Genomic DNA, 20,334 nt, shown 5'->3' on the forward strand with positions numbered 1-20,334 from the left:
TTTGTTTTTTCTTATTGTAGTTGTTAGTTTAATAGAGTATAACCTCTCTCCCTACAGACCTTCGCAATCTTCTGCATTCCATGGTCCGTATTTGCTCTATTTCTGTCACATATCCTAGGCATGTGAAAACCTCAAAATATTTTTAGCGGGGTTAGAAACTTCCTTCTAGTCTCCCATCAAGTCACTTCTGTTAAATGTAACAACATTTTCAGTTATAACACCAGTGTGAAGCACAGGTCAGGTCCAAGAGAAGCAGTATTTACAACAGGTGCTAAGAAATCCTGAAGAAAGGAATGAAGCTGAAACTTCATCTGATGCCTCCACTTAAACACCTTGTTTAGACATTGTGTAAGACTGGGATTATGAAATCCTTACCCTATTTCCAAATAAGTACTTTTATTATCAATGGTCTGTAAAGTCAGATTCCCATGGCTATTCTTTCTTTTTTTCCCCAGGAATTTTGCATTATTGCTGCACAGTCCAATAGCAACAAGAGAGAGATCTCAATCCAGCGTGCATACTGGAGATGACGAGTACTCTCCTGGGAATTGTGAAATATGGAACGGAGTCTGTTTGACTGAGAAGATTATAGAGTCTGACCTCCTCCTACCCAGGAAATATAAACACTTGGCCACTTCTATAAATGAGACTTTACCACCATTCTTCATGTTGGTTTTTGATTTAAATGCTCGTGTCTTGTTTACTTTGTGATAAACTCAGTGCTACCACTGTTTGTCTCTGCACTTAGTATATCTGAAGTATCCCTTCAATGAGGGAATTTTGCTTTGGAGATTCCTAGTTTGTAAGCCCCAAAAGATTGGTGGCTGCCAAACTTCTCAAATCAGGTAGCATCATGGTCGCTTAAGGATGCACAGCAGCATCAATGTACAATTTCAGGTGGTGAGAGTCATTTATTGTTGAAAATAAGGGAACACAAAGACACTCAAGTGCCTGATTTTATGTCTACACTGCTCTGAAGCGGCAGAGGTATATTCATTACCATGTAGCGCCTGCCTTGTGTGCACATAACAACCTCATTGACATCTTGTTCAGCCAAGGCTGGGAACAAATGGTCATGCTTAGCATTTTTGGCCATGCAGATTCCTAGAGGGTTTATTCCTATTGTGCTTGACGTTTCCTTGCAGGCTTGTACTATAGAATACAGACAAGCTTGACCTTCAGAGCAATTCTCCAGCCAGCCTTAAGGGGTACTGTGGATGTAACCTTAAAGGGTGGGCAAAATTTTTGTTTATCACATTCTTTGGCTTAGGCAGCTATAATCTTCCTAAATTTGCCTTTAGGCATCTACTTGCTCTTATCATTCAATGCCAAGCGATCTCTAAGTTTCACCTTATGTCATCTTTCATTATAATCTAAATCAGCTGCCACTTCTTTTCCAAGTACCACTCTGCTCAGGAGGAAACCAAACTACACTTACTTAGTGTAGTGTGCCTAAACTGAAAAACAGCCTTTTGCTGTTACCCAGCCATCTTTTAATACTTGCTTATATGGGATGGGAAATAGCATGTAATATATGTCCAATAACTATATAAATGAATACCCTACCAAACTAAATCATGGCACAGACTTAGACTAGATTTGTCAATGCATGTTAGAGACCCTTCCAAGGCTGAACCACCTTCTGCAACTTCTCTGAAAACATACCATTTTCAAAAATTTCCAGATGACAGACAGTCCATCTTTTTGCTCATTGATGTTGCTCAGTTGAGATCTTAAGATCTGTTTTCCAATGTTAGTAGAGGTATTTTTCAACCAGTAGTAAAACTGGTTTGCAACCACCTCTTTATAACCAGATTGCTGTTTTCTTGTGATCAGAAGCGGAATTAATGGATAAGTTACTTGAAGGAGTGATTCAAAATATGCTGTTCGTATGAATTCTGAGATGCATCTTCCTCATTACTACAATCTCATGCGACTTGGAACCTGTATTGATGGAGGGACCAAGGAGCAGTCAAGCCATCCTATATGCTGTAAGACAGGGTGTCTTACACAGTCAACCAAAATAATCTTTTCACACAAAGGGGAGTTATTAGCATAAAAATTAATGTCCATTACAAAAATGTCTTCATAAACTGTTATTGTTCATGAAGTAAAAAGTAACTGTTCTGGTAAGTGGCTGATATTTGAGCAGGTCCTTTTAGAGAGGAGATTGTTTCAAACTCTTCTGTGAGATCCTGTACAACTTTTCAGGGATCCCATTTCTAAAATGGATTTAGTAAAACTTTCATGCTCTCTAGGTGAGTAATAAACCAATAAAAATAAACATCTCTCAATTGTTTAATAATAAGGACCGTGAAGCACACAGAATTGTTAATACCATTCAGTGAAGTCTCCCTGCATTTCCCAATTTAACATTGTTACTTTTAGCTGTGGCAGGTAAGAACGAATGCTGTTCGCTCATCTGTATCCTACCTGGCATTCTGGTTTTAAATATACTATGTAAATGGCTATTTTGAGCCTAAGAGTCTTCTTGGTACAGCTGGTGTTAGCAAAGTCCTTTGATGCTGGAACCTGATCAGTGGCAATGGGAATGTTTAAGAGTTTTAGCAGCAGATTTCTAATAAATTCATCCCAAGTGCACATGCCAGTTGTTTTTCACAGCAACCACAGAATACCTTCCTGACAACTGCACATGCACATTTGTGCTGTTTCAAAAGTAAAGATAAGGCAAAATCCATAAATTCTACAACTAACAGGAAGAGCTCTGGAGAAGGGAGCAGGAAAATGAAGTGACATCTGTGTTAACAAGTTGTACAGCACCAGAGAAACAGATCTGTGGAACAAAGCAGTTAGTGCAAAGGAACTTGTACTATGGCCCCAATATACACATTTTACGAGATTTTACTCTGGGCTGGCTCTAGTCTGCTCAGTGAACTTGTGGAAGGGCTTTAGGTACACCTCTGGAGCACATCCATTGGTTTAGTTTCACCCAAAGGATATCAGTTTGCATGCTTTGAAACTGCTCTGTGATACAAATCAAAATACATTAAGTGGAAGCTATAGGTTCCTCACTTAAAAATTGCAGTCTTTGAACTAGAACACTAATGTAGATGCATCCTTGTGAAAGAAAACAAACCAAAATTTTTCAAAGGTGAATTTGAAATTCACTTACTTGTTGAGAAGTCACATTGCTTACAAAATGATCCCTACTAGATTAATAGATTTATAAATTCACATTCTTAATCCTGGTAAATTAATGTAGCTGTACTGAATTCAATAAGGTTAGCTAATTTACATTCAATGAGGATCTAATCCATGGACTTTAGAACCCAATGTGAAGTTCCATAAATTGACAGTCACTAAAGATACTTAGTTGGGAAACTAAACCATGGTTTAATGAGAATTTTTTCAAATTTATTGCCAATATCAATGTTGATGAGAAGATAAATTATCTTTTGTCTTAGAACTTTAAATAGGTATGAAAAGCTCAGCCGTTTACACTTTAGTGGCTTTAGAGACATACTTATTAACATAATCAATACATGCTTTATATTTCATAATAAGTAGCCTCATGATATAAAGATTTGTGAATTGAAACACATTGTTCAGAACTGTCATGCATCTAATGTAATCCAACTGTAATAATAGCAATATGAGGCTTACTTTTTTGAAATTATGTGTATAGAGACATTCCGTTAACATTAATGGCAGTTACAAAGCTAAGGATCAAATTTTTGACTGAGTTAATCCTCTAACTCCCACTGATTTTAGTGATCTTAGATTACTGAATAATTTTTAAAGGCCATCAGCCCCTCAGTTTTTAAATATCCAGCTAGCTCAGACTGAATTGTTATCAGTACAATGAGTATGTTTATTGGCACAGTTTTGATCTGTAACTAGATAGCTAATGATTATATTTCTGCATGCAAGGTACAACATTCTCCTTCAAAGATTTAATTGTAAGTGCATTTTGTGCAGAGGCAGGACACCATTTAGAGGTCATTTTCTAGTGTTTGGAAAAAGGAAAAACAATAAGAGTCGAAGTGAAATAAAAATGTCATTGATATGATGCAGTGTCAGATATGGAACTCAAAAAATGTATGAAAGGTTCAGGCTTAATTTTCCTGAAGCAGAAGAAATGAGAGGCATTTCATTTTTGTAGGTGAGAAGTGAAATGTTCCTCTCTGCTCACTGATAGAGGCATGCTAAGGTGAATTTTAATTATGACTAAATTGTGGTATTACTCTTTCATACCCTGAACATCTGTTCCCTTCAGGAATGATGATTTATGCAGGCTATCACTGCAGACAGCTTGCTACAGCTTATGTCACGGTTAGTAGGAAGCTGGTGGTAGTATTTCAGAAAATACCAGCACCTAAGTGGAGACAGACCAGTGTGTATTTTTAAGGTAATAGGGAACAGGGAGCATGGTGTGTCCGGTTTTAATCTTGAAGCCAAATATTAACTTTTTTTTTTTTCTTTTTTTCTTTCAGACCATCTGTCATTAATGAAGAAAGTGTCTTGGACAGTGAAAGGCCTGGGTCTTCATAGTGGTGTCAAGCAAAAGAAAACCAAGCCTGTCATTGCCAACTGCATGTAGAAAACTGTTGAGGACACCTCTGACAGAATTTTAGTGTTTAAGAACTGCACAGGGCAGGATAACTATGAGACTATTGCATCACAAAATCAAATTGGAAAGGTAACCTTTGTTTATTAGCATGTTTAAATGAATGCATCTCCACAGTACCTTCATTGTTACTGTGGTTTTATTGCTCTCGGCCAACTATAGATTATTTAAAAATACAAAAACCAAAAAATCCCTTAAATTACAAAGCCTTGGAGTTCAACAGAACTGGGGTTATATGTATGTTCAGATTAGATAAGGGGAATTTTACTTCTGTGCTCCCTCTTTCCTGAAATCCCCCCTGCTCTATAATCTGCTTGTCTTTGCTTTGTAGCCACCTTCCCTCTGATTATGCCTATCTTTATCCTAGTTTTGTGTGTGCTAACAGTACGTTTTCTGAGTATTTATACCCAAGGAACATTATATCTAAGATTATCTGAGGCGTGGGTTATACGTTTGAAAATACGGTCAATTTTGATTAGGTTAGATATTTAGTTATAAATGTTCAATAGTTAAAATATTTTTCTTAAAAGATATGACACTGTAACCATATAACAACATATTTTATAGTTATGTTGTATACAAGAATCCTTTTTCCATTATAAGGCATTTTATTACTTGGCAATTTGGTAGGTTTTGGAAGAATTTATACTCTTTGTTTTCAGGTAATTCCAGAAGAGTATATTTATTTGTCCCAAACCAAGCATGGCTTATATACTTTATATCACCTCATTTCTATTATTACTCTGTCATATATTTGAAATAAGTTTCTAAAAATAAATTCTAAATACTTTTCAAACCTAGAGCTAATTCACAACATAGAATACTTTGCAAAGATTTCCACTGCATGTAACAAATTTTGATTGCCTGGAATATTAGCATTTAGCCCTCTCTGAATTGTGTAATCCAAGTTTTTTTAAGTCTGTAGGACAATTATAATTTTCATATACTAAAATAATACCCAGAAGAACTATATCTGGCTCAGTTAATGAAAGGTCATATGTCTGTCAGTTTTCTAATGTTGCCTGTGCTAAATATCCCATATTTTGTAATATAAAACTAGCTTTAATACTGTCAGCATTGGTGCTAATTTATATTAAAAAATTGCATGCAAATGTGAATAATAACACTTCTGCAATAAATGTTCTTAGACCCTGTTGTCTAACTAGAACATTCAGGATACTTTCAACATGATGAGGATAGTCAAAACACACAGAACAAACTTTTCTGTACATCAGAGCAAAAATGTTCAGCAGTAATTTTTGAACATCACACAAAACCGGACGGAGGCCATAGTTTTGAGTACATGTCAAGTCAGTGTGTTCCAGAAGAAGCCTCCACCACTTGTGCCCTGTCATTGTAGGACTTCTGCAGCTCCCTTGACATCACCAGGGTTTTGTTCTGTCATTCAGTGAAGCACATAGGGAAGATGACGTATACCAAAAATAAACCAGTTAAAATAGTCAATTTTAATCTGGGATAGTTTCTGGAATCTGATTCACTGTACACCCACATAAATACTTTTGCCAGCACAAGAAAAAAGGTTGCATGGGAGTGGAAAGAAACAAGTGAGTCTGAAAGAGAAAAAATGTTGGAAAAATTCTAGCGTGTATGTACCACTTGGTGCAGAAGAAAGAGAACTAACGCCAAAGGAAAGCTTGTATCTTTATACGCGAATCATGTTTGAATTTTATGCAAACATCTGATCCTCCATTGAAAGATGAATGTTTAAAGGTTGACACATTTAAAGTAGTTTGAAAATCAGTGTCTCAGGTATTAAGGTAACCGTAAGTATAAAATAAAAATATTTTAAAATCTTCAAAATGGTATTTCATCCAGTCTAGTGATTTAAAAAGAAAACTTATTTCTTGCTTATAAATTGAAAACAAAAACAAATGACTGTAAAAATTGCAATACTGTGTCAGACTAGACTTTCATCTAGTCCTATATCCCGTCTTTGAGTGGACGTCTAAAGAAAAGTGGAAGAATAAAGGCAGCATATGGTACATATGGTGCATATGTTGATAATTTCCTAGCATACTGCCCTCATTTGGGACAACCCCAGTCATGGTGTAGTCAAATCACAAAGAATATATCAGAAGCAGAGTGTTTTCCTTTTACTTGAATACAAATATGATTTATTATTTGAATGGGACATTATTCCTTCACTTAGCCATTCACTTAGCATGATTTTAAAGAAACCCCCACAACTGAAATGTGGTTTTTTTCTATGTGTAATAAGCAAAGTGCTCAGCAGATTGTTGCTACTTGTGAAAAGTATGGTTTTTTCTCTGTAGTCAGTAATTATTTCTTTTCACACTTTTACCAATTAATGAAAAAGTGGACCGGCTATGCAAAGAGTGGTGTGAATTCACCAAATATTGGTGGTATCTTAGGAGGAAGGTCTGAAGCGCAACTGAAGGATGTTGGATCTTTTTGTTCTGAAATCCTGACAAAAGTGATAACATTCTCACTTCAGTTATGCTAGGTCCGTATCACTGAATGAATGAGAAAAAAGGACACGCTGAGCGATTGCTGTCTCTGTTTCAATTCTCAAAAGGCAGATTTACTAGACTGTACAATCTTCACAGTCTTCCTCCCATCTCCATTTAGTCACGGTACAGGCTTCTGTTGGAAGAAACCCACATCTGCGATCCAGCAATCAATATACTGATGTCTGTCAAATAGGATTCATAATTCATTGAAGGAAAGTATCATTTTCATGCTGAAAATGCCTATTCTTATGCAATTAAAACTGGAAAGAATGATAAGTATGTTTAGAAAATTTGAAAGAAGAGACAAGATAAATAGTGATTTTTTTTTTCTATTTGCTTCATATTTGAACTAGTATGAAACAGTTTTTCTGACCTGCCAAAGTTTAGAAAATGTCTAAAGTACTGTTACTGAGCTAAGATCTTCCCAAATATTTTTAAGACAGAGATACAAGACTAGAATTTGATAGGGGAGACCCAAGTACAGGTTCTCATTCTGTTTGGTTCTGATTAGACTTGAACCTGGTTCTCCCAAATCTGTTTGAGATGGGAATTTTCAGTTGGGCAACTGCCTACAAAGCTAAGGAACTTTCAGTTTTAAAGAATCAGAAGCTACAACTTTTGGAGTACCTTGACTCCATCATAAGAAGTTGTAATATATTTGCCTGTTTTCCCATCTTCTCCCTTGCCAGAAAAAGTGATCTGAGTTAGGTTAGAACTGGGTCAAAAAATGACTTTTGGGCTCAAATTCGTGCAAAAATGGGCAAGAAATATATTGTATTTTAGCAATCTGAAGTGGTATGCAACACCTTCAAAAAAGTTCCATGTTTGTGCATGTTAGAACAGCATCAAAGCTACTGTAATTACAGTTGGAAGTGAAAAGAAAAAAAAAACAAACCCAAGGAAACACAAAACTGTATTGATAGTGTTTTCTCTTTGTCCTATATACAATTGTATTTCTTTGGAGAGGCAGCATCTCGCCTAAGTTTGGTGTGCAATGTCATTTGTGGAATGTGGATTCTGTTGCTGTAGATGTGTTTTTCACACTTGAACATGTGTTATTGCAGCTGAATGTGGGCTTTGTAAAATGGGACATGTTCCTATTAAAATTTTCAAGATTGATAACATTTTTCTTCATACTTTGGCTCTGTTTTCTCTATGAGCACCTTGAAAAAGACAGCTTAGGATATGCACCTGGCTGACCTGAAATAGGCATGATGGGTGAATAATGTCATTAGTATTTTCTTCTGCCTTTTCTTTTCAACAGTTCCCTGAACAATGAATTTCTCCTGGTCAAAGTATTGCCATTTCTGTCATCAAAAAGTAACTTGTGTGCTATCTATCTTAGACTTTCTTCCAGAGAATGACAGGTAATTTCAGTAGAATCATTTCAGTGACAGTTTCTGCTTTAATCACACAACTTCTATGGTGATGATTCACCTCTTTCATAAAATTTGCATTCGCATTGTATTGCATAATATAAAAACAGCTATTGTATATGTTCTCAAGTATTATGATTTCTGTATGAGCTGGAGGAAGGTAGACTAAATATTCCATAATCAGTTATTTTGAAGTAAGTGTGGCAAGCAAGTAGTACTTAAAAGGATGCTATCAAGAAATGCATGTTTTAAATTGGCTGAGTTACATGACTTTATGTTATTCAATCTGAAAACTTGGTTCAGCATAAAATCCTAATAGTGGGAAGATTCTCTCTAAAACAATAGCTGTAATGCATGACTAGGAAAAATCAGAACAATGTGTACATGGACAATAAACATATTTAGAATTTGAGTGGGCACAAGAAATGGCTTGTGATATCCCCTATTGTGTTTGTATACAACAAGCCAAAACATTATTATGTTTGGGGTGTGTTGTTCTAAATGTTTCTAAATATAGTTTCTATCTCTGCTAGTAGAATGAAAAGTCATTTAGAAGTAAACATTTTAAGTAAGAGAAAAACGTGGATGTTTAATGGGTATCAGAGGTTAAATTAAACAATTGGGACATTTCCAGAGTTTAACATATCTTTTTATTCAAGGCATGCATACTCCAGTCAAAATACTCAGTTAACATAAAAGTGTAGTAGGGAAAATCAAGCCTGTCTTTCTCTTCTGCAGCACCCAGTGTAATTCAAATGTGCAGTAGTAGGCCATACGCTTTCCACCGCTAAGGAGGCTTTTGCTGAAGTCACTTTTAAGACGTTGCTGCATTACGTTGTTTTTCTGCCATTACTATATATGCTCTATGAATACACATTAAAAAATTTTACACAGCATATCCATCTTTTTGTGTGGCTAAACTAATTAGAATTAATAACAGTTTTCCTTCTGCATCTTACTTCGTAAGGTCTTTGAAGTAGAGCTTCCTGTTACACGTATGCGTACAACATCTGATAGAACTAGATTCTTTTTCGTTTCATGCTCTTTGAGTTGGTGCAAAACACATAACGTTTTGTTCTGCTCAAAATTACTGTTTTTTCCAAGGATAACTTGGAATATTTGATTTCTTGCATTTCTAATAAATTTGCATATATAGAATACTGTACTTGCCAATGTGTATAGCCATTACTGGAAATCGAAGGATTGACAGCTGTAGGTTCAGCATTTTATGTGAGGTATAGACTACATTCCAAAGGTATTTGTTCTCTGAGTGGTAAATATTTAATTTGTAGCTGTTTAGAGCATATTTATACTGTGGTGGGGCATTTTTGGTTTTCTTAACGTATTTGTTAAAGAACTGGGTCTTACTTATTTGCAGTAACAGCTTTCTTTTTTTTAAGTTTTCAGCTGATTGGACACTGAGGATGAATCTTGCTTCTTCAGTGAGGTACAAATACAATGTATGTAGAGGAAAAAATGGCAATATTGTAAGTGATAAGTAGCATTTGTAGGACAGTCTTTTTGTTTACTACATCAAGGATTTAGAACTGAAAAGCAAATCTGGACTTATGTTTTTAATCTTTTGTGTAGGTTGGTACCCTTAAATCAAATTAAGAATGGCAAATACTCAGCAAATAAGCTCATGACTAAAGCTATTGTTTTATGTAATTCTAGCATTTTAATATTTACATATTTTTTCATCCTTTTTTCAGTGATTGCATGTCTTTTTTTTTTTTTTCCTCTGGATACTTCATTAGTCTGAGAGCTTTTTCTTACAGTTTCAATGGCATAACACATACACAGTTTATCTGTTCTATACTTGTATATGGTCTATAAATAAGACATCATTCCAACTATTGCTTAAGAAGGCTAAGAATTATTTCTTTGAGCTTTTCTTCAGGACTGTTTTCTAACAGATAGCTGTATCTTTGTACTATAAATTTAATTAAGTATTTAAGTATATATTAGTGTGACATTTTTATCCTTATTTCTGAATAGTTCTCTTTGTTATTCAGACTAAAGATTTTTCGTACAAGGTTTTAAATAAATAAGTTCAAGAGGTGCCTGCATCTATAAATATTCTTCATACAGTGGGAGAAGTATCTGAGGAAGGTGTAGCATTTGTATATCATCAAAAGGAGTCTGAAATTCTATGTCTATGTCTGTGTAAGTGGTCTGCTTCTCTTCTAGTCCTAATGACTTTCAGAGAAGCTAATCAGATTTCATCCCAGCTGGGAGAGTTTTCAGGGGTTTTTGACTCTCCTCACAAGCCAGATAGCATTCCCTGGCCACGTTTTAGGAAGAGAGAAGGTGCTTTTCATTATGAGGATTGTCTTGTTATTTCAAAGTTTACAGCTACTTTCAAATCAAAGATAGATAGATAGATACATAAAAAGATTCTTGATTATTAAATAAAATATAGAGGATGCTCATGAAAATAGTTGTAATAAGAAGAGCATGATAGTCTCAGCTAAATATACCCCAAAACTGTCTGAGGAGAAACTGGACGTATACTCTGTCAGTACTGTTGAAAAAAAACCCACCTGATATATTCAGGGCCTTACTGCTCCATGTGATGGAACTATTTATCTCTTTAATGGCACTTTCAATTTATGGTACTGATGTCATCAGTGGCACATTGGATAGTAAGTCATGGATTAAACCTTTGTGTGCCTCATTTTCTTTATAATCACAAGCTATGAAACTACACTTGCAGCATTTGTGTATAAGCATAAGTTACTACTAAAATATTTCCTTCAAAACAAGCTTTTAAATATAACTCAGTCACCATGAAACACTCAACCCTGCCTTCACTGTGAAATCCTGTACTGTGACAAAAGTATCTTTGATGCCACTTACATGACCTGTCTAAGAATCAACCCAGATATTTCTTTTCTGCACTAACATTTCTATCCTCAGAGGTGGAACTTAGTGGACACATCCTTGTTTGACAGATCCAGGAAAAGGAAGCCGGCATTGATCTCATAGGTAGAGGTGCTTTTATTCTTAACCTAGCTAGGATCATAATTCTGAATTTAGAAGCACATCTCAGTGGAGCATGTATCATTACGTTTCCCATGGAGATATAAAAATCGGCTCTATGCTTACTATCAGGTACTGTGTGCTCCACAGTATTTTTCTCCTTTTATACCTCTATTGCCTGTTCTTAACGGAGTACGTTCATTGATTTGTCAGACCAGTAAGAACTGGAATCAACAGATGAAGCTAATTAATTGGTCTATTCAGCCCAATTTATAATAATATGTGGAATTTAATATAAAGGAATATAATATAATATAGTGTAAATGATTTATTATATAGACAATGTTGTTATTATAGTAAATGTCTACTAATATGTTGTATGTACAATGTATTTATTATTCTATATGTTGTATACAATAGTAGAAGGATTATACATTTTACATGAAAATTTGGTACTTAAATAAAACTAAATGCTGAGGCCTCAGTTCCATGCATGTGCATGAAGTTCTAAAACTCCATTGGAAAGTGCAACTGAATCTATTGCATTTATTTGACGTACAGAATGTAGCCCCCTCTACATAACTTACTCTGTTTAGTGTTGAAAGCACAGTATGAGCAGGAAAAATAAAAAAGTTGTTTGAATTGGTCTGGTAAATGTGTAGCTGCTGACACGATCAGTTGTAACCAACAAAGGACTGAAACAGCATTAAGTTCCATTATAAATTGTCTTTACTTGACTCAGTAAATTAGAGTGCAAAAAAAATGACATGAGATCAATTTTTCCTCCTTCTTCTCACTGGCAGTATGTATACCTGGTTGAATGGAGAACAGCATCTTTGGTTTTTAAGTAATATTTTTTAGAGTAGTATCTGGCGTTGCTTGCTATGAAATCTGAATCCCTTCATAGGTAGTATTTTTTTAAACCATAGCCCATTAGGAGTGAGCCTTTTGCCTGAAAGAAATTAATTTCTGAGCTCATAGTTATGGTTAACCCTCATTTTCTCCAGAACATTTCTCTTCCTTCTACAGAAATTGTATGCTTATTGAATTAGGCAATATGTATTGTTCCTTTTCTTCTTTCAAACTCTAGAGGTCCCTTCCAACCTCAACCATTCTGTGATTCTGTGAACTTACCAAGTGGACTGCAATAATGCATGAGAACCAACTATTTTCAAGAATTCTAAGCATAGTGTGGCTGAGAAAGCCTTCTTGGCCTTTCATTGGCTGGTTGCTGCAATTTCATCTGGACAGGTTTCTGTAACTGCTTCAGCCCTGAATGTTTGAACATAGAGATGAGCATCTGCAAGTTAGTCACAATTTAAAAAAGGAAATACCCAGGAAAATTATTGGTTTTAATACAAGACTTCCATAGGCTTGATAAACTTCTTCCAAATGGTGGCACGGCGCCTTGCCTAAGTGTGGGAAATCTTCCCAACAACAATTATAAGCCAACAAAGCCGTCGTAAGTCTAACTAGTTAAAAAGAGCCTGATTAAATACTTAAATGTAGAAACTAGACCTCAGTGAGGTTTCTCTAGTGCTAACATAAAGACAGGAGAAAAGAGGGAAAAAGATGGAGAACTTTCAAAGAGTTCTGAAAAAAGCAGCTTCTTCAATCACGATTGCTTCCTGTATTCCTCCAGCGTTGCATGGATTGAAGTCTCCCAAAACTCTTAATGAAAACACTTGTCCATCAACTAGCTTGCTGTAGACTTGCACTATATTTACATTCAAGACAAATATTAAACAAAGAATTAAGATCTTATATGACCTAGATAGGATTAAATTGAACTAAACTGCTGTATCTCTCTTCCTGTTTTTATACGGCTATAATCATCACACATATACACAGAGGTGTGCATGCAGTACACTCCTTTCCACTTCCCTTCCATTTAATTCCCTTGCATTTCATTCTTTGCTACTAAATGAGGAGCAATAGTAGTCAATTATTACTCTGTATTTCTCTTTTGGTCTTAAATTTCTCCAGATTTTAGTTTTGTCTCTGAACTTCAGCACAAGAACTGAAGGAAAACCAGGTTGTAAGTTTCATGTGACTAGAGTGATTCATTCATTCCGAGTTAAACGTTCACATGTGATTAAATAGCTTCTGTAAATTGTTTTAAAACAATGGAAACAAGTTGGTATGTTTTATTCTGAATTGGTGAAATTTAACCAGAGAAGATGATATAGCACAGTAAGTATAGTGAGGCCTCTGTTGCACAAAGAGAACATTGTGAGCTTAGCAGCAAGTTTGATACTGACATACATTACCTTTCTAGTTCTGTGGAGATACTGTAACGTGATTACTCTCCTGCAGGCCATCGCAAGTTGTCACTTCTGGTTGCTGTTGGCTTGTATTTGCTGTGGTCCCACACACTGCTCTTTGCAGTCACAAGCTGTGTTGCAGTGTCTCGAAATTTGTGCCATTCCTGCACATGAATGGACTGAGGAGTAAAATTAAGGCCATTGTAACTCTTTCTTTCTGCCTGGAAAACTAATTTTCTACAAAATATGAGATTATAATTCTGAATATTGAGTAAAACTTTGTTCTTTATAGCCTGAGTCATGCAAATGACTTAATATTTAGGTAGTATCATTAATTAATAGGAGGACAGTAGTTTCAGTCTGAGTCTGTTTTTACTTTTACGTAGCAAGTTATTTAAATATATTAATTTTCCATGCTGACCTGTTATAAGCTATTCTAGTTTAAAATATTAAAGAAAAAAAAAAAAAAAAAGATGTTCAGGGTGGTAGAAGTGGAGAAAGAGGCATAAAGTGTATTGGAAAACTACCAAATGTCCCCTGCAAATGGACCCTATTCAGAATCAGTAAGCGTATGATGAGTGAAGTGGTTTTGAATATCGCCTTTAGATTCCATGCTGTTACAAGGCCAGCCCCGAACATGGCAACTCTTATTTCCACACACAGTACCTCTTCACTCTCAATTTAACCCAAAAATCTGATGAACCCATTACTCCATACTTGATTTCATGGAACAAGGAGTAGATATAGTTACAAATGATCAATCACAAGCCGTGAACCAAAGCAGCAAGGCATTAACAATTCACACCATTTCGGTCCACTTGCTCAAGCAGAAGATGTGCCAGCATATTTAATGCACAGCTACTTCGTTCAGTTCAAGAAAAGACATGACTCATGCTCATTTTAGGAACTGAGGAGACTTCATAGGTTTTCTTGTCTACTAACCACTGAGTGTTAGAGTTTGTACTTTTAAACAATTAATATAACCAGGTGTTCAGTAAAGGTCACAGAGATAGGTAAGTCGTTAAATTAAATTCTGCTCAGGTTAAAAATAAATGGAAGGATGACCTGGGAAATAGTTCCCACAATAAAGCCAAGTTCTATTGTACAAATTTGAATTGTACAATCAACATCTTGTTCAGCAGTATTGTAACATTGTAGACCCCACAGGCATATGCCGTCAATTTAATGGGATCACTGAAAAAGCAAAGCAGCTGTGAAAGATTGCTTTAAGTACAGCAATCGTGTGCTTGTCATTCTGTTCAATGGTGGAAAAATCCAAATTCGGATAGGCATCAGTATTTAAGAAAATGACTGCTAAAGCATCTCTCATAAGTACCTTGGGGACAATACGATTTGACATATAGCATGTAAACAAAAGTACACAGCAGCTGTTAGATTAGTTTTTGTTTGAGTAAAAACACACTGACATAATTTAAACAACATAGGAAACAGCGCGTTCTCCATCACTCAGTTTCCCTATAGAAACCTCAATTTTGGATAGTACATGCCAGTTGCCCTGGATAGAGAGTTGTGTGGTGTTTGCTAAAAATAAGAAACAGTGAAGTACAGTGTATAGTAGCGCAATCTCATCCCCTCTGTGTAATATACATACGGTGTACGGTACATATTGAAAGTACCTTCAAGAAAAGCCTGTCTGGAGTAAGCGTAAAAAGAATTTCTAGTATTTTGATAGTATTGAAAGATCTTTTTTTCCCCATAGCGGAAAATATGTTAAAGGTTTCTTTCCTGTTATTCTGATACTGTTATTTATTAAAAAAATACTTTTATTGTTTTGTAGGTTATTTGCTAAGAGAAACTGATGTAGAAAATAATTTAGCATAATACTAATGTTTACGCTCCAATAATAGAATAATTTTAAGTAAGAAGAAAGTTAACAAACTGAATTTTGGGGGATTTGTTTTTATTTTTTTGCAGTCCTCTTGTGATGATTGCAAATTGCCTGAGGGTGATTTTCTCATTCCTTTACAGATGTTCTGCTTACTTTTTGTGGATATCCTACTGGGCTTTAGATTTCATGCTTTCTGTCAATCCATTTGATCAACGCAGCACTCTTATCATTTTCAGCAAGTTTAAAGACAAGATAAAGAAAAAGCAGCTTTTTCTCTCCTGTTTGTCACTGTGGCTTCATGCCATTATCTCCATCAATTTAAAATCTACGGGTTTTGTTTTAGGGAAAATTTCTCATCTCTGTTCTTCAGAGGAGTGTAAAATTCCACTGTAAAACAATTATTTTCTTCAAGGAAATTCAATGTTTGTCATATGATATAAAGTAAAAAAATCAATGAGGGAGAGACTAAAAGCAATAAAGGTATATTTACACTGTTCATCTTAGCCGAGGAGCAAAGATCCTTGGGTACTCTCCTTTTATCCATGACTGACTATCTAGCAGCTAAGACTGCTGCAATCGCAAGATTTATTAGATTAACAAAGAAAATATGCAGATGGGTTCTAATGCGGTATTTTAAATTCCGCATAAAAATTTTAAAGAAAAGGGATTTTGTCTATCATTTAAAATATTTTCCAGAACTTCTGACCACCTTCCTTTGCTTAGCTTCGCTTGAAGGGAAGTTTCCTTCCTTTAAAATTTATTTCACTTTCTGATCAAGTACTCATTTTTCATCACTCCCTCTCAGGAATTACATGAGGACCTCACAATAAAACCTCTAACCTCCTGAGAGCCATACATCATTACGAGTTGTTCCTGAACATTGCTAGTTAGCTCATGCACTTTCTTTCCACGGGTTAGCCTTTGCCTTCTTTTTCTATGGTTAACACACTGTTCATAGTCCCTCTTCATAGTTCAATGTTTGTAATGACTGATAAGCTATAACGTTGAATGGATTACGCAACACTTGACAATAGACTTGCAAAACTTTGGGGAATTTTGCCTGTAGATTCTTTTCACCTTGCTTTGTAGACTTTAGGCTGTGTAAAGCCATAATATCAAAGCACTCTAGTGGAGTTGGGAGACATTTTGGCCTCATTATTGACACTCTTTGAGTTTTCAAAAGGGCATTATTTCAGACTAATAGCTTCTTTGTTTCAAATAAGTTGCCAAAATAGCTGGAAGTCTGCAATTAGCTAGCTGTTCATTGAAAATTATTATTCTTGCATATCTATGTCAGTTCCATAAGAGAACAACATAAACATTCTCAAACTAGGAATAATTTTTGAGCAACAGTGGATTTTTTATCTAGAGTGGTAGGGATATCTTCTGGAATCACCAGCCAGATAACAACAGCCATAAACTTACGGAAAATTTCAGTAAAAGTATAATCTTCTGAAATTACTGTCTTGATGTTCTACCTTTTTTCCTTTCCCTTTTCAGGGACACATAGTTTCGTACTTCAGTCAATGCTTAATAAATAAATGCTATTGATTTCTGGAATTTTAAAAAGGAGTTCAGAAGAATGTGAAAAAAAGGAAAGAATACAAGCTGTTTGAGACTATAAGTCTGGAAACAAAAAGGTTAAGTGTGGCATGAAGCAAATACTGATATGGATAGAAGCAGCTGATGTTTATGGAAATGGTTGGGTCTGATGCTCAGTGTGATTGACTAATTTGGGTGTTGGGCATGTCTGAAAGAGGTGACACTTTGGATCTTTTAACTTGTGAGCTGTCCCAGCAGGTCCTGGAACTGACCCCTCTCTGGTTGTGAAGGTCACTGCCTTCAAAGAGGGTGAATCAGCATGGCCACATTATACTGGTGTTAAAATTATTTGTGGTAAAATAATAAATAGTATTATAATTAGTGTTCAAATGTAAAATCCAATTCTAGTATAAGCACATTTTCTTGCAGCTGTGTTTCAGTCTGCTTTCACACTCAGAAAAGCAGCAGTACTTGTGTTTATCTTTATTTTTGTTTGCAATCATTTCCTAATGGTAACTAAGTTAAAAGCCCTGAGTAAAAAACTTATTTGCTTAAGTTATTTGTAAAGCTTCCAGAGATTTCACTGGGATCAGATTTTCATCCTTTTATTTTGTTTGAACTAAGTATGACTATAACCACTCCTCATCACATAACATGAAACATCGATATAATTGCCTGCTTAGTTCCTGAAGTAAATTCACTCCCAACAGTGTTCCTGGTCAGACCTCATTCATTACCTCATGAAATCTGCTTAATTTTATGTCTGTCTTCAATGTTAGGGACTAAGTGCATTATTAGAATAGTCTGGAAAAGTATTAATTCACTGATTGTCATCTTGAAATCATTTTTGCTCATGTTTAAATGCATGGCTGTATCCTGAAAAAATGGGTTTTAAAAACAAATATTTAATGCTATATAGTATGCATTCTGGTTTGGAGTCTTCGCTTTAGTGGCATGAAATTCAACAAGGGCAAGTGTAGGGTACTGCATCTGGGGAGGAATAACCCCATGCATCAGTACATGTTGGGGGCTGACCTCCTGGAGAGCAGCTCTGTGGAAAGGGAGCTGGGAGTCCTGGTGGACAACAGGATGACCATGAGCCAGCAGTGTGCCCTGGCGGCCAAGAAGGCGAATGGCATCCTGGGGTGCATCAAGAAGAGTGTGGCCAGCAGGTCGAGGGAGGTCATCCTCCCCCTCTACTCTGCCCTGGTGAGGCCGCATCTGGAATACTGCATCCAGTTCTGGGCTCCCCAGTTCAAGAAGGACAGGGATCTGCTGGAGAGGGTCCAGCAAAGGGCTACAAAGATGATTAGGGGATTGGAACATCTCTCATAGAAGGAAAGGCTGAGGGACTTGGGTCTCTTTAGCCTAGAGAAAAAAAGATTGAGGGGGGATCTTATTAATACTTACAAATACTTAAAGGGAGGATGCCAGGGGGATGGGAGCAGTCTTTTTTCAGTGGTGCCCAGTGATAGGATGAGGGGTAATGGGCATAAACTTGAACATAGGAAGTTCCATCTTAACGTGAGGAGGAACTTCTTTACCTTGAGGGTAGTGGAGCACTGGCACAGGCTGCCCAGAGAGGTTGTGGAGTCTCCCACTCTGGAGACATTCAAAACCCACCTGGACGCTGTCCTGTGCAACCTGTTGTAGGTGACCCTGCTCTGGCGGGGGGGTTGGACTAGATGATCTCCAGAGGTCCCTTCCAACCCTAACCATTCTGTGATTCTATGATTTGAAAAAGTTTTGCAGTATTACCTTTTAGGACAATCAGTAAGAGTAGTTTAATATGCATATTAACCTTGTTCAGTGAATCCTCGTCAGCCTTATTTTGTGAAGTCTGGTCTCCCTTTAGATAAATGGGATTTTTATCATAAACTTAAGTAGGGACAAGGTTTCAGCTCATTTTCTTTTTTTAAGTCCCTGTAGAGCATTGAACCCATGTATGTATCTTTCCACGTCTTCTTGCGTTGCTTCTCTCGTCCCATTTGTCAGTGACACAAGGTTCTGCATGCCATTTTCCACTTACATAACAAAGAGAAAGTACATGGCAGACTTACAGACAATTCTAAATTACTTTGGAAGAATCATGTGATAGGTTTTCATTCAAGATATTACTTAGATGGATTTCATTAACCATGTAGATAGTCCTTTAGATTTAAACAGAATTTTTGTAGTGCTTTTATTTATTCTTCTATTCATGTATCTTGCTGAATTGAGATTGTACAGTCTTGTAAATATCACAGCAATGTTGGAACTTCAACAGGATTTAAGTAATTAAATTTTAATGGCTTTGCCAACTAATTCAGAAAAGGCAGTTTATGCTAAATATGCAGGATGGAAGTAGGTGCAAGGATATCTGCTGGAAAAGTAAACATACTATATGGAAGCTCAGGATTGTTTATGTGAGAATGTATGAAATTAGTGACTAGATGATAAGATTATATCATGAAATTGTGGAAGTAAGAAGACTTGGATTTTAACACGATTTTTTAAAAAGTAATGCCTTTCACAAAATTAAACACAGGGTTTTGCTTAAACATATGCTTAAATCATTCATAAAACACACTGACTTGGGCAAAGTACAGTCAGTTGCATGTTTACCTATTTCTTCCTCTTTGAAGGTGTACTTAACTGTATGATATGTTCTATTTGTCCAAAAGTCTCCAGTTATAAAAGAACTCACATATGAAAGTTTCTTAACTAAGGTCTTAGTTCAGACTCTGTTCTCACAACTGAGTGAACACCTATTGAGGCTCAATATTTGTCATGTCTAGATGCAATGTTTGTCTCCTCAATAAAATATGTAAAGTGTAATTCATCTACTGGTATTTTCTTTGGCAAAACATGTAGTTCTTTGTTAGTATTTATGTACTAGGAAATCCACCATTTAAGTCTATATGGCAAGTAATAATCTTTATGACCATAAATTGGCTAGATGGGAAAATTATGTTTACAATTTTATTTGCATTGTTCACTAATATGCTTTATATGGTTTATTATTCTTTGTATTTTCTTGTCTATTACAAGTAGAAACAGATTTTGGTGTTTTTTTCTTTTTATTCCTTTCCCCTTTCCCTTCCCCTTCCCCTTCCCCTTCCCTTATACAATATCAGGTAAAAGCCTGAAATGCTACTTAATGCTATTTTATTTTGTCATATAAGAAAAGCCCATGTATGCGTTACACAAAAATATCTGCAAAGCACATGCATCTCAGTAATGCCTGAAGCCAAAAGAATCA

General features: G+C 35.8%; 1 protein-coding gene across 1 annotated transcript in view; it reads left to right on the top strand.

The window, feature by feature from the left end:
• Positions 1–20,334, top strand: part of DCDC1 (doublecortin domain containing 1) — a 193,963-nt gene that overhangs the window by 17,015 nt on the left and 156,614 nt on the right. Inside the window, 2 exon segments of the mRNA XM_009892706.1 lie at positions 4,455–4,597; positions 4,599–4,660. Of these exon segments, the coding sequence (XP_009891008.1) occupies positions 4,455–4,597; positions 4,599–4,660 (205 nt within the window).

Source organism: Charadrius vociferus, unplaced genomic scaffold (assembly GCF_000708025.1).
Source record: "Charadrius vociferus isolate BGI_N301 unplaced genomic scaffold, ASM70802v2 scaffold19, whole genome shotgun sequence".
NCBI lineage: Eukaryota > Metazoa > Chordata > Aves > Charadriiformes > Charadriidae > Charadrius > Charadrius vociferus.